This window comes from Protopterus annectens, chromosome 7.part1 (genome assembly GCF_019279795.1).
Source record: "Protopterus annectens isolate FY-2018-M chromosome 7.part1, PAN1.0, whole genome shotgun sequence".
Lineage (NCBI taxonomy): Eukaryota > Metazoa > Chordata > Ceratodontiformes > Protopteridae > Protopterus > Protopterus annectens.
The window spans coordinates 66,720,560-66,736,799 of record NC_056740.1 but is presented as its reverse complement, the minus strand read 5'-3'; the positions used below and the strand labels follow the sequence as shown (position 1 = coordinate 66,736,799).

The following is a 16,240-nucleotide window of genomic DNA, read 5'->3' as shown; positions in this document are numbered from 1 at the left end:
AGGCATAAAGTAGGGTGGAGATAAGGTGGGAATTTGCTATTGAAATTTTCGCTGCTTTGGTGAGAAATTGCTTATTTCTGTATAACGCTCCTAGGTTTTTGTGGACTTTTTTTTATGGTCATGGATATGTGAATGTCAAATTTTAGTTTATTGTCTATTTCCACTCCTAGCAATTTGGTGTGTTCAGTTGGGTATATAGTGGTGTTGTCTTTTGCTGTGATGTTAAAGTGAGAGTTGTTTTGAGTATGTTTGGTGGGTTGGAAGATGAGTAGTTTAGTTTTGTTTGGGTTGAGTATTAATTGGGCATCAGATAACCAAGTTTCAACAGAGGAAAAGGCTTCCTGTGTGACTTTTTGCAGTTTTGGTAGGGACTGGGCTGAGCAGATGATGGTTGAGTCATCTGCGTATTGTATGAGTGTGCCATGTTTGGTGGCAGAGAATCGATTATTGGTGTAAACAGAAAAGAGTAGGGGTCCAAGGATGGATCCTTGGGGAACCCCTATGGAGACAGGTAGTTGAAGAGATATGCCATTCTGCCATACAATGGATTGTTGGCGTTCAGACAGGTAACTCTGAACCCAGTTGGTGACTGATTGTGAGAAGGATAGGTTATTCAGGACAGAGATAAGTTGTTTGTGTGGGACCATGTCAAATGCTTTAGATAGGTCTAGGAAAGTAGCAGAGGAGAGATAGCCATTGTTTTTATGCTGAAGGATAGTGTTAGTAAAGGAGAGTAAGGCAGTGGTGTTGCTATAGTTTGGTCGGAAACCATGCTGAGTATTGGAAAGGAGGTTGTTAGTAAGGGGGTAGTCTGAGACCTGAGAGTGTATGCATCCCTCTAGTATTTTGGAGAGTGGAGAGAGAATAGCTATGAGGTGGTAATTGGTTAGTTCTGTGGAGGGTCCGCCTTTGTGGAGGGGAATTATATGTGATACTTTTCACAGTGTGGGAACGTAACTTTCTGACAGAGATCGGTTAATCAAGATGGATACTGGGTAGGCCAGAGCATCAGCTGCGATTTGTAGGATTTGTAGGACATATCCCAGGGTTCAGTCTTGGAGGCTTTGTTATTTGGGATATACTTTTCTGAGGTGTAGGCCAAAACCATTCGGCTATGGCTGACCACGTTTTCAGATGACTGCAAGCTGGGTGCTGTCATCAATTCTCCTAGTGATGTGGCCATCCTCCAAGAGAGTCTCGCTCAGACAAATGACTAGTACTAGAAACATGGCCTCAAGCTGAATACTAAAAAATGCATTATCATCCCCTTTGGGGAGAGTGACATCCCCACAGATTATCACATTAATAACAATGTCCTAAGCACGCAATCAGTTGTGAGGGATTTGGGTACCAAGGTTCATAGCAACTTGACTTTTGACCACCATGTTGCTTCTGTTGTACAGAAAGCCTTCTACATGGCTGACCCCATAAGTAAGGGTATTTCATCCAGGGACAAGGAGGTCATAATATAACTGTATTCTTCCCTTATAAGGCCCATTATAGAGTACAATGCCCCTTCAAAATGTACCTTGCAAAGCACATGCAGCAGCTGGAGAGACCACAGAGGTTCCTCCCCAGGAGAATCCAGGACCTCAAACATCTGCCATAGGCTAAAAGCCCTATCCCTCTACTCAGTTTCATACAGACTCCTCAGAGGTGATCTCTGTCTGGCATACAAGGCGATCACAGATCCCACCTTGATGGGACAGCTGCATATCCGCAAGTCAAGCTCCACTCGAGTAACTTGCACGCACAGCCTCAACCTGGTCTGTGACATCAACAGGACTTGTTGGCAGGACAGATTTGTGCCCCAGAGACTCCCCCATCTATGGAATAGCCTCCCTCTCCACATCAAGCAGAGTACCTCTTTACCCCTTTTTAAGTGCAACATGGATACATGGATAACTGGATGGGAAACAGAAAATATACCCCTGGGATTCCACCAATGTCCCTGCTGGACAGGAGCATCAGGTCCTGACTTGTCTAAACATGGGCTAAACTCTTGGCTAGGCTTATATGGGCCTCAGGGCCAATAGCCTAGTAACCTCCTATGATCCTATGAGTGTCCTGATCAACAAAGAAGTGAAGAAAAAAATGAATAAATAATAAATACATATATTCATATATATATATATATATAATATATATATATATATATATATATATATATATATATATATATATATATATATATATATATATACAAAATTGCATGCATAATAGGCAAGTATTTTCCTCTATGTAATTTAACAATTTGTTTTTAATATCTGCTGTACAAAGAGAGCAAAGCACCATGATATCTGTAATGTTATGGAGAAATTGTGAAATAGTTGTTACTGTAACAGTTTCATTTTTAAAATATAGCCATGTGTCAGAGTCAGGAAGTGTTTGTTTTTTTTATTAATCTCTTCACCCAGAACCCAGGCCATGCAATATTTATCCATACAGACAGTTTTAAAATAGTCAACCAAATGTCATATTTTTGGGACATGGAAGGAAACCAGAGACACCCCAGTCAAATACAGGCAGAACATGAAGATGTCACCCTGAAAGTGAGCACAGGTCAGGATTAAACCACTAAATACTTGAAACTGAGAGAAAGAGATCTTAACCACTGAGCCATTATGTTGAGAGGTTCGGTTAGTTCTGAGCATGAATGATCATTAGATTTGCACAGTTGTCCTTGATTCCTTTATAATAATGCACTTATCGTGCATCTAGAATTATTCTGTTATAGGTGACGAAGATACAGGTAAGCTGTAGAAATAAGAGACAGGTAAGCTGTAGGAACAGTCTTCATTAAGACTAAACACTATGAGTTGATAACTGTCATTCTCTGTAACTAAATGAGATCTGATTGAGGGACAGTTATAAAGAAAGCGAATGTCAAAGAAACCTACGAAATGGGATGAAATGTTTATAATGTTGATATGTCAGTTCTTGTAAAACAGAGCTCTTGCTGCCACAAGGTATTCTGTTTAACTGAATTATCTTTAATCTGCAGTTTATGCCGCATCGATCTCGTTCTATAAACCCAGACTGCATGACTCCTCATGGAACTATCCTACACCAGACCTTGGATTTTGATGAGTTCATTCCTCCTATACCACCGCCTCCTTATTACCCTCCTGAGTACACTTCCACACCTGGAATTGATGGACAGAGGTGATTACCACTTGTTTGTTATCATTTATTGCACCACATTAAGATTGCCTTGAGATTTATGAAGTATGAATGGAGTTGCAGAAAGCTTTGCACTGCAGTCTTAAAAGTAGATACTAGCAGTCATGTTTAACTCTGCTCATTAAGTACAAATATTTTAAGTAAAAAATATATATCTATTAATTATTATGCATGAAAATAAACGATGATACTTATGTGCATTTATTTAGTTGTATTTGATACATTTAATATTTTTAATAAATGAAGCTATTCAGATTTTTTATGCACTCCTTAATCTTTTCTGCAACATTTCTTTCACCAATACACATTTGGAAATTTAACTTTTAGGCACTAGACTCTCACAAAACTGTGTCTATTTATATTATTGTGCTGATGTTTCTGTTTCACTGTAGCTGATTCATACCTTTATTCAGTCATTCTTTGGGTTACATTTAATTTGATTAACTAACTCGATTATGCAGTTTAGGTGTATTTTCTCTTGTGCAAATGTGGGAAGCTTGTCACGTGACACCTGGAAGTGCTGTTAATGTTATGCACCTACACTACAGATCTTAACTGGCATTCACACAACTAACCTTCCAGCAAAAATGTCTTCTAGAAAGAATGGGAGTGGTAAAGCCATATTCAGTTTTGTTAATTTGTCTAGCTCAGTGTTTACATCATGCATCAGGAATGCAGTAGGGCATTCACTTGTACTCTAGGAACAGATAAAAGACCTAGTATTAAACCTTAACTCCCATCTTTTGACTGTGCATTTTTTTTTGTTGTTGTTTGTTTGTTTTTGTTTTTTTTTGTGCTCATTTCACAATTCTATTTGCTATTTAAGTAACTAACCTGGAGCACTTGCTTACATTTTGGATGCAGTAGCCATTTGCTTTTTTCTTGTTGCAATAGCTGCTTGTTGTGTAACATTCAGTCCTTTCTGTTGTTTTCTGGCATTAGCTGGTGCAAAATCAGATGACCCTTGACTCTGGTCTGCCATATAATCAAAGTCTATGATGACTTCATGTAATGTAAGACTTATTTAAAGCAACAGCAGATAGTAAACGATGTTGTGTGTTGGAGATGACCATATGCCTTTCGCATAACTATCAGTTATGTAGCACAGTAACAATTTTTACTTGCAATGGCCTTAGAGAAAAAAGGAGCCCACCAACACATTTAGTTTCATGCTCTGTGCTGCAGAATGACAAAGCCCAGGACTGAGCATTGGATAATATGATTTCCAGTAGGGAGCAGGACACTTGAGGATCCAGCTGTGGACATTGGAACTGAGTGGCTGATTTCAACTCAGTCACCCCAGGGGGGACAGATGTCTAAGTCTCATTACAAGACCACCATCTGAGGGGAGGCCTAAAACAATGCTCTATGTGCACAGGAGCTCAGGACCATGAGTCCATCCAAGAAGTGTTTGCACTCTGTGTGCCAGCAGCATGCACAGATTTTCATTTCCACTTGACTTGATGCAGCAGGTATAGCATCATACTTACTGGGCAGCAAGAGGAGGGTTTTACCCTAGAGGTGACTGGGTATATTGCCTGAAATCTCAAGTTTAGATTGAACTGTCAATGAGGAGCTCTCCTCACAGATCAAGGGAAAGGAAGAAGCTTGTATGAGATCATGCATGTCTTCTCCCAACCAGACAACAGCTGTGAGTCAGCAAGCCCCTGTGGGAGTGATGAGAAGACCAGTCATTGGGAGCTGAAGCTGACCTGCTTTTTTTACCCATTTCTCACCAGAGTGAGAACCAGTGGGCTGATTATGCTTTCAAGGTAGGAAGGGATTGGCTGTTGGGCTATAGCTTAACCCAGGGACTCATTGCTCTCACCCCCAACAGAAGAGGTGTACTGATTGGTGCAGGTAATGAAACCACTATGCACGTTCCAGGGAGGAGGAGAGAGAGGGAGGGAAAAATGGAGATATAGGAGTCACAGGATATAGCTATTTTTTACAGAGCCACATAGCAGAAGAGATACAAGAACAATGAAGCTATAGAGGCTCAGTGAAAGGTAAACAAGGAGATGAGCATGCTTTGGGGTAAAAGCATTTCCAAGGGCATTGGTGGTGAGTACGCTTTGAAGTAAACAAGGGAATCTAAAGAGACAAGTATATGACAAGGTCAGACTGAAGAAATGCAGAAAGGATGATATGAATAGGCAATAAAGGAATACAATGGTAAAAGCCAAAGCTAGTAAGGCATTGGGGTCATGAAGTAAAAAAAATGGATGTGGAGAAGTACTAGGAATAATGTAAGCATAAGTAATGAGAAGCAGAAGTTGGAAAATTATGAAGGTTGAAAATGTGAGGCTGAAAACAGACAGCATACAGAGAAAGACGAAGACAAGTACAACAGAGAGTACAATCAGAAAATGAGAGAGATAAGAGCTCAGAAAAGGAAGAAAGATGTGCAAATAGCAAAAGAGAGCAGGTAACACAAGAGGAGAAACAGAAGAGAGGACACAGGGGAGTTAGGAAAGACAGCAAAAGTGAGGGCAAATTCAGAACCATAGCTGAATTGTCTAGTAGCATGTGGACCATGTGCTCTATGATAAGGAGCAAAAAAAGTCCTTTGAAAGTTGAGAACCACAAAAAAGTCTTCTCAAAAACTACTGTAAGCTGCTTGCTACTGTTATTGTACCAAAGACAACCACAAACAAAGCTCTTCAGCTGTGACTGCAAATAAGTATCTACTGTCATTTCTGCATGTCAGTACATCTTCCAGTTGTGCTACCGAACACCTTGTGCAAGGTCCGCAACCCCCTTCATCCAACACTACCTATGCCTCTGGGCACAACTAGTAAGGATCAGGCAGTGTGGAGTACTGAAGGTAAAGTCACTGACACCAAGTAATGAAGGCAAAGTCACTGACACCAAGTAAGGAAGGTAAAGTCACTGACACCAAGTAAGGAAGGTAAAGTCACTCACACCAAGTAAGGAACGTAAAGTCACTGACACCAAGTAAGGAATGCAAAGTCACTGACACCAAGTAAGGAAGGTAAAGTCACTCACACCAAGTAAGGAACGTAAAGTCACTGACAACAAGTAAGGAAGGTAAAGTCAATGATGCCAAGTAAGGAAGGTAAAGTCACTCACACCAAGTAAGGAACGTAAAGTCACTGACACCAAGTAAGGAATGCAAAGTCACTGACACCAAGTAAGGAAGGTAAAGTCACTCACACCAAGTAAGGAACGTAAAGTCACTGACAACAAGTAAAGAAGGTAAAGTCATTGACACCGAGTAAGGAAGGTAAGGTCACTGACACCAGGTAAGGAAAGTAAGGTCACTGACACCAGGTAAGGAAGGTAAAGTCACTCACACCAAGTAAGGAAGGTAAAGTCACTCACACCAGGTAAGGAAAGTAAAGTCACTCACACCAAGTAAGGAAGGTAAAGTCACTGACACCAGGTAAGGAAGGTAAGGTCATGACACCAAGTAAGAAACGTAAAGTCATTAACTCCATATAAGGAACGTAAAGTCACAAAAACCAAGTAAGGACGGTAAAGTCACTGACACCAGGTAAGGAAGGTAAAGTCAATGACACCAAGTAAGGAACTTAAAGTCACTAACACCAAGTAAGGAAGGTAAAGTCACTGACACCAGGTATGGAAGGTAAGGTCACTGACACCAAGTATGGAAGGTAAGGTCACTGACACCAGGTAAGGAAGGTAAGCTCACTGACACCAGGTAAGGAAGGTAAAGTCACTCACACCAAGTAAGGAACATAAAGTCACTAACACCAAGTAAGGAAGGTAAAGTCACTGACACCAGGTAAGGAAGGTAAGGTCACTGACACCAGGTAAGGAAGGTAAAGTCACTCACACCAAGTAGGGAAGGTAAAGTCACCCACACCAAGTAAGGAACGTAAAGTCACTAACACCAAGTAAGGAAGGTAAGGTCACTGACACCAGGTAAGGAAGGTAAAGTCACTGACACCAGGTAAGGAAGGTAAAGTCACTCACACCAAGTAAGGAAGGTAAAGTCACTCACACCAGGTATGGAAGGTAAGGTCACTGACACCAGGTAAGGAAGGTAAGATCACAGACACCAGGTAAGGAAGGTAAAGTCACTAACACCAAGTAAGGAAGGTAAGGTCACTGACACCAGGTAAGGAAGGTAAAGTCACTGACACCAAGTAAGGAACGTAAAGTCACTAACACCAAGTAAGGAAGGTAAAGTCACTGACACCAGATATGAAAAGTAAGGTCACTGACACAAGGTAAGGAAGGTAAAGTCACTCACACCAAGTAAGGAAGGTAAGGTCACTGACACCAGGTAAGGAAGGTAAGGTCACTGACACCATGTAAGGAAGGTAAGGTCACTGGCAACATGTAAGGAAGGTAAAGTCACTGACACCAAGTAAGGAAGATAAAGTCACTAACACCAAGTAAGGAAGGTAAGGTCACTGACACCAGGTAAGGAAGGTAAGGTCACTGACACAAGGTAAGGAAGGTAAAGTCACTCACACCAAATAAGGAAGGTAAAGTCACTCACACCAAGTAAGGAAGGTAAGGTCACTGACACCAGGTAAGGAAGGTAAAGTCACTCACACCAAGTAAGGAAGGTAAGGTCACTGACACCAGGTAAGGAAGGTACGGTCATTGACACAAGGTAAGGAAGGTAAAGTCACTCACACCAAATAAGGAAGGTAAATTCACTCACACCAAGTAAGGAAGGTAAGGTCACTGACACCAGGTAAGGAAGGTAAAGTCACTCACACCAAGTAAGGAAGGTAAGGTCACTGACACCAGGTAAGGAAGGTAAAGTCACTGACACCAGATAAGGAAGCTAAGCTCAGTGACACCAGGTAAGGAAGATAAAGTCACTGACACCAAGTAAGGAAGGTAAAGTCACTCACACCAGGTAAGGAAGGTAAAGTCACTGACACCAAGCTAGGAACGTAAAGTCACTAACACCAAGTAAGGAAGGTAAAGTCACTGACACCAGGTAAGGAAGGTAAAGTCACTCACACCAAGTAAGGAACGTAAAGTCACTCACACCAGGTAAGGAAGGTAAGCTCACTGACACCAGGTAAGGAAGGTAAAGTCACTGACACCAAGTAAGGAAGGTAAAGTCACTCACACCAAGTAAGGAAGTTAAAGTCACTAACACCAAGTAAGGAAGGTAAGGTCACTGACACCAGGTAAGGAAGGTAAAGTCACTGACACCAAGTAAGGAAGGTAAAGTCACTGACACCAGGTAAGGAATGTAAGGTCACTGACACCAGGTAAGGAAGGTAAAGTCACTGACACCAAGTAAGGAACTTAAAGTCACTAACACCAAATAAGGAACGTAAAGTCACTCACACCAGGTAAGGAATGTAAGGTCACTGACACCAGGTAAGGAAGGTAAAGTCACTCACACCAAATAAGGAAGGTAAAGTCACTCACACCAAGTAAGGAAGGTAAAGTCACTCACACCAAGTAAGGAAGGTAAAGTCATTAACACCAAGTAAGTAAAGAGAAAATGGTGTTTAGTGACAGGGAAGAAGAAAAGAAAACTATTACCTACAGGAAAAGTGAGATGAGAAGATTTATTTAGAAGGAAGGTGAAATTCTGTTATTAGGGGGAACATTAATATGAGCTACCTGGCAATAAGTTTGAAGAGTAGCAAATGCGAAAGATGGTGGACAGATACTTATTCACAGAACTGTAAGTCCAACAAGAGAGAAAAATAAGCCTATCATTCAGATGGCAAAGAAACAGAGAGGCAAAAGGAGATAAATAAAAGGATACTTTAATAGCAGATATGCCGAATCATGACAAGATCAAGGCTGGGCGTAGGGAAGGAACGTATAGGGTAATAAAACTGAAAGGACTGATGCAGAAGGTGGAAGAAGGAATCCAAAAAAGTTAGGATATTAGACTTTGTGCAGGCAGAAGAATTACAGACAGCTTCACTGACAAACAATGACCATGTCACAGTATAGTTCACAATCAAGGCAAAAAAAAAATCACAACGTGGATGAAAGACAAATTATTGGAGATGATAAGTGAATCAATTTATGAAAATATTTGGTAGAACAAGGACAGGCGTCATGAACAGAGATGGAAAAGTGGAATAAGTTGTCTGTAGAAAGTAGAGATAATCTGAAAATCTGCATTGGAAGGAATGGATAGGTCAGGAAAGGCAAAAAGATAAAAAAGAAGAAACCAATGCATCTTAATGGAAAATCAAGACAAGCACAAAGAGATGAGATATACAGACTAATGAAAAATAAGGAGGATCAGTTCAAAAATGTTAGACGGACACAAAATAAAACATAATATAGGTCCGAAGGACAATTGTAGACATGGAGAGTGCATTTGAATGAGGGATTAAAAAGGAGAATATTTTTAGGTTTTTATTGAGAAAGGAGAGAATATGGAAGGAAATTAGTGAACATATGAAATGGGACAAGAGATAAAGAGAATTACAAATGTAGGCTTTAATACTGAATGAGATATTTTCCTTGGCACTCATCAAGAGAAATGAAAGAATAATTCCAACATTTGTGATTATTAGTAGTAATAGATGGATGATGTGATTATAAAATAAGATGTTTATGTAAATAGTGAACTGAGGACAGACTGGAACGACAAGACGGAAGTGGATACCTGGGGTCAGTCTCAAGAGACTGCAGGCAAAGCCAAACTATTACTGAGGGAGAAGATTAGCTGAAAGAGCAACTCCAGGCTCTTAAGACGTTTATGGGCATGCAGTCCAACAGACCACTAAGAAGCCTATCTCGGATTTTCAGTGCACTCTCTGGTTAAGCAACTTATTCAGAGTCATGCATAAATCAAACTGAGTGTGAGGGAATTAAACACTGAACTACAAAAAACAACTCGCTAACAGCTCATGGCCATAGTTATCTGTACTAACTGACCAATGTAACATTAGAGGGTGAGTTAGATAATGGAAAATGTCCTCAGATTTAGAGTGAACAACTTTCTAGAAAAAAAGAAATCACCATTGCAGAAGTAAGCATACAATGGTCAAAATATATTTCCTATCAAAACTGATTTAGTTGTATGACTAAAGAAAAAGTGAGACATGAGACAATCTCAATTTAGTCAGCTATTACTTTAGGAAGGCCTTCAGCTTCAGTGAGTCCTAAGGCCTTTGTCTTTATCTTGCAGAGGAAACAGCTGAGGAATTGGTGGAGGTAGGAAACAAGACAAAATATGCATATAAATGGATCAATTGCACCTGGTAGGTCTTACAGGGTGTTGTTTATGGAAAAAGCGATTTAAAGATGAGTAATCAATTAGCTGTTGGAGGGGTCAGTCCCGAAATCAACTTTGCTTGATATATACAAATCAGCCATAATACTTGCAATGGAGAACAAGAAAAATATCTTTGCAAGTAAAGCACTTTGAAGGGAGCATCATGAAATATATTAATAGACTAAAAATATGATCAAAAAGGTGATAAGACATGCTTAATTTTAAAACTTTGTTGGTAAAACTTGGAATTCACTTCCATCTAATCTTACCCTCAAACCTTCTTTAAGTCTCTTCAAAAAAGACATCAAACAGTATGTTAAAGAGCACTGGCTTTGTCCCTGTACTAACTCTGGTTAATCACTACTTATTCAATGCCTTATTTAAATTAATATTGTACACATCTTTTGCTCATAATAGCTTGCCGCAACCTGTTGTTTTTGTATACTATTACACACTGTGCATATTTTGAATACCTACTAGAGGGCTTTGTAAATATGTTTGACATATTGTTATGTTCTATCTGTGATATCTGGAGCTTTTCTCCCCGGGCCTCCGCTGAAAATGGACATATATCCCGGTCAACAAATGTAACATAAATAAATAAATAAATAAATACAACTTGTAAAGTACTGCAAGTTGAGAAGGGAAAACCCTCAGCTGGAATGCATATTGTGGGAGTCAGGGTTGGGGATATGCCAAGCAATGAGACAGGAAATATGATTAGGCTAGCAAACACTGCAAGAAAGAATCATATGGAGAACACAACGGGGTTCTTGATTTCATAAGAAAGTATCAGGCAAGTTACCTTTGTTGGCCATTATAAGCCTAATTAATTTTCTTTTCAAATGTGAGAATCAAACCGGTACATTGTGTCTGGGGAGTAAACACCATAAAGGTGTTTGGAGAGAAAGCTCACTTAAATAAACTTACTGGGATTGCTCTTTTGAATGTAACAACTGCTTCAACTCTATCATTTACGTTTTGTGCTCACTTCTTGCAGTGATTGCAAGTATAAAACAAATTTCAATTTCAGACATTTGAGCTCATACCATTTTATTTGAACTATATTTCCATTTATGGGATTTCAGGGCTTATGTTTCAGAAGACACGACTGCCCTATTAAGCAGTTCCTTTTTAGATTAGATAGCCTATACAACCAGTGTCATTCATGTCCCTATATACTTTAAATGCTGTGTCTGTCAGCTTTGAAGATAGTATTTTAGCCTAGTGAGGATGACCCCAACTCACCTGGTTGGCATGCCTTTCAAAAACAATAGGTATATTAAGGTATGCCTTAATATCATCGTATGGAGAAGTGGTCTTGGGGTTGGACAGTGCACAGATTAGTTTTCTATTCTGCCTGTCGTTTTTATTTTGGCTACTTTGTTCTAGTAGTTCTCAGATAGTGTGGCCCATACCTGATTGAGGATTTCATTATTAATTTTATGTGAGATCAAATGAAATGCAGAAGAAAGTAAAAAATGCATATAAATTACACTACAACAATAATATACTAAGCCAAATCAGGGCACATTGGTGATGGACAGGTGGATATGGGGAGGGTTGGACATTGGGTATGCACACAGTAAGGATAAAGAGCACCAGGCTGGGTATACAATTGTGTCCAGTTGCATGTAAGCAGCTACCCTCCTGTAACCCATCAACAGGAAACAGAGAAACATGGCCAGTGTTAAAGGGGTGTCCACTCTATGATGGTCTAATGATGAAGGTCATCAATGTAAGATAACCTGCTACTATCTGCTCCAGAATGTTTTTCATGTGGACAAAGTCACACATCTAGATTCCCCACAACCACGGACTCCACCAAATGCTGTAGCTGCAGCTGGTTACTGGCAAAGGGAACAGGCTGCCTGCCAGGGAGAGGACAGCACCCTCCTCCAGCGAGTCACTACCGCCCCCATTATGTTCCTCAGCTTCAGCTTCAGTAGGGGTGGGGCGTGGCTGAAACCTGCTAGTGGAGACACAATAAGGTTGCCATAACTGTGTTAGTGTAGTAAGTGCAATGGGCATATACCACAGAGCAGCATATATCAGTAATATCAACACTGCTTTGTATCATTCTAAGCAGTCTCCTGCATCAGTCCACATGGTTAAGATCCCATTGTGCTCATGCTAGGAGGAAAAAGGGTTACATTAGTAAACCTTAAAAGGTGGAAGAAGAATATGTGGTAGTCAGAGCTGTAACTAGGGTGAGGCAAAGGGATTGGCTGCCCTAGATACAAACTGTTGATAATGCTCATCAGATGCTGATGGTGCAGGAGTATAGCAGTGTGGTACCAGAACTGATTCTTGAAGCCACAAGGCTAGCACAGTTTCATAAAGGAATGACAACTCTGCATTTGTGTGCAGAGCTGAACTGCTCAGTATGAGATGGTAAATGTAACAAGCTACCTTATTTTATTTTATTTTGAATCTGTTAACTGGGGTGGAGCACTGATCCCACTGGTCCTATTTCAGTCTCAGCCCAATATTGTACCTGATACAGAACATGCTTTTTTGGTCTTTAGTTTAAGTTTAAGATTTTTTTTGAGTGTGCACCAGTCTTGGGAACTGCACAGGGCACCATATAACATAGCTACGGTTCTCATGGCAGCACAGTATGCACAGTACACAACCCTACACCTGTGTCTCTGTTACTCAGAAGACTTCCAGGTATGTACCACCTTGTCTATAAGTATAGAGACCTACACAGTGATATCACCTTCAGACATGGCAACAGAGCAGATAGCATACTGGCACCTTAATATGGATTCCCACCACCTGCATACATATGAGCTCCATATGTTACCCTACTATAAATATCAATTATGTCACAGGCAGACCTGCAGAGAGCAAGAACACATTTGCACAGAATTATTGTATTACTTTCCATCACCACCAACTCCACATCCAGTAGCCCCTCACATTACCCCACCATAAAAAAACAATGACATGTGACTGATAGAAATGCAAGTATCAGGAACACCTCTTTACAGGACACTGACAATATTTTCCACAAACAAAAAACATGTACAATGATAGCCACTTACAACACCATTCAGTGCATTCTTGCCTAATTTGTTCTTCCCGCCAATGGGGAGGCACCAGGGTAGCATTATCACAGGTCACTGTACTTGTGCCTGCACCTGTCCTTGTTATGCCTGTGGCCCTGGTCAGAATGTTACCTGAGTCATTTCTGGCACCAGTTTTTCTAAAAGGTGCATCATAAGGAATTGGTGGGGGTTGGCATAATGGTTATGGTTTTAATCTTACAGACACAAGGTAATGAGTTTGATTCTGACCTCTGCTTATTGGCTAGACTAGTAATTGTCTTCTGACTGATAGCACAGTATTTACCTACAAACTCATAAAACCAGAGTAACTACATCCTGAACTGGCTGTGCAGGAGATACAGCTACTTCATAAATCAAGCAGGTGCTGGACACTAGCAGAAGTAGCCATTGTCACAGTACTGCGCAAAACGACAGCCTGTAAATCACTCATACAATGAGAACTTTTTTTCTCTGTTTACTCTGACTGTCTACTGATTATAGTCTTCCCCCAAGCCAATTAGCCTGTTTCTTCTCCCATCACTGGAGGAGAGGATTGGTCATGAGGCTCCATCCTGTAGGCAGCCATCAGGAATGTCTCAAGATTTTTTTTTTCATTTTTCTCCTACACTCCTTTGCACTTGTGCTGCAGCAGTCCACAAGTAAGGCATGAAATGGGCATCATTGCTATTACACCTCCTCACTTGCACAAGGTGCTGACATCAGAAGGGCTGAACCTCGTAGAGACACCAAATGGCTGTTTCCTAAGTCTCCACCAGGAAATCAAGTCACATAAGTCTACCAACCTTTCTGCTAGAATAGACATGCCCATATTCCCTCCCCACATTGTCATGCATCTTAACCATTACTCAGACTCAGGCCATCAGAACCATAGTCAGGACCATTTCTCTACAACCACCAGTGTAAGCTGCACCTATATAATATGATTTCTGAATCACGACTAGTGCAGTCTGGCACTACGGAGTTGTATGATGCATGCACATGCATAGGTCAGCTGCATGACCCACTACATGACCCACATATGCTGTTCTGTGACCATCACGCGCAAAATGAAAGTATAATTAAGAGAATCAGACACATTCTTGGTGTAGGGATTCATTTGCCTCAGGCAGAGCCATTCTGAATGCTAGCTTGTATTTGTATCACAGTAGATCTATTGGTTGAGAGAGGTGAACGGAGTACAGATATAGCATCATTCTGTGATAAGCTGCATTATCCAAATTACATAACTGTGTTGTCCTAAAACTCTGTCTGGAAAGCCCATTACTCAGGTATAGAAGGTGTCTCACTTTGCTCAAGTTTTCCTTCTGTGTATAAATAATTCTTAGAATATGTATACCATAATGTCTTAGATTGCAAATGTGCTGTTATTCATATCTTACGTTATGTGTACATCAGGGGTACATGTATCTCTCACCTGTATACTCTGTATATGACTTTGTGCTTTCATGAGCAACATGTCTGCCCACCATATAGACCCTAAGCTCCTTCTGTAAGTGTATATATTACCTAAATAGAGGCTGAGTTTGTGTATTCCTAGAATACCATCAATATCTGTCCACAAACATGTCCCAGCAGTTGTACTACTGTAAAGATTTGTTACTTATATTTCTAACTATTGTTATCAGTATACACTATGACAGTACTCTACGACAGTTAACAAATACAAATAAATTAAAAATGAATTAATTAAGTTCGTAAGAATTATCATTTCCACAGGACATGGTGGCAGGAAGAGGCTGGATAACTTCATCCCCACTGGGAACGAAATCCTGTTGCAGGCACACAAGACCCATGGGTAATGCCTGCTGGGGTGATACCTCCTGAGCAAAGGGATTTTGAACAGCTTCTAAATTAGCAGATATGCCACTCACTGGCATGTGATATCAATGCTGATTGTAGACATGGTCACAGACTGTAGCAATATCATAGATGTGTCCTGGAAGTGATCCATTGTGCCAAGAAGAAAGCATGACTCATAGTGTCACAGGAGATAGCCCACCAGGGACCACCACACTGACAGATATGGAGAAGCTTCTGTTGCCCATGAAAGGAGAAACATTTATAGTGGCAGTTCAGGAGGTGTGGACATTATTGCTGGGATTTCCCAACTCCTACTCGCACCTCTCAGTAGGTGATACCCAAGTTTAGTATAGCATATCACAAATGTCCTTATAACAGTAAGACACACACAGAGTGTGGGTTGACCACACTGCCCCATTGCTTATTTGTCATTATAGGAACATTAGGAGTACAGCAAAATGAGAATAACAAGGGATAACAGAGGAAGTATGACAGTGTTACACATCTCGTGTTGCATGAACACCTTTTGGCATCCATGCCACATCACACATACACCTCATCTAATTATATTCATTGTGATGTTTCTATGCCATATATTCACAGGTTCATAGGTTCTTAGGTGATTACTAGGCTAACGACTGCAAGGGCCTTTTTAAGCCTAGCCATACATCCAAATCTCTGACAAGTTCTGATACCATTGATAAGTGTAAACATGGGCCTGGGAGATGAACGATTTACAGGTTACCTGTTTGCATCAGAGACAGGTGCCAAACCAGGGATGAATTTCTGGTTTCCCATCCAGTTGTCCAAGTTGCACTTGAATTGGATTAGGGAGTAACTCTGCTTCACATGGCTGGGGAGCCTGTTCCATAGATGGGGTAGTCTCTGGGATATATACAGTACCTATAACCAAATAGCCACCAAGCTCCACTAATCATGAACTAAATCCAAAAAAACTTCTTCAACAGCTGGTCGG

General features: G+C 40.6%; 1 protein-coding gene across 2 annotated transcripts in view; it reads left to right on the top strand.

The window, feature by feature from the left end:
• Nucleotides 1-16,240, top strand: part of FAM189A1 (family with sequence similarity 189 member A1) — a 2,511,558-nt gene that overhangs the window by 1,895,210 nt on the left and 600,108 nt on the right. For both annotated transcript variants that reach the window (XM_044078557.1, XM_044078558.1), the window contains one exon: nucleotides 3,005-3,165. In XM_044078557.1, coding sequence (XP_043934492.1) covers nucleotides 3,005-3,165 — 161 coding nt within the window. The remainder of the gene's footprint in view (nucleotides 1-3,004; nucleotides 3,166-16,240) is intronic.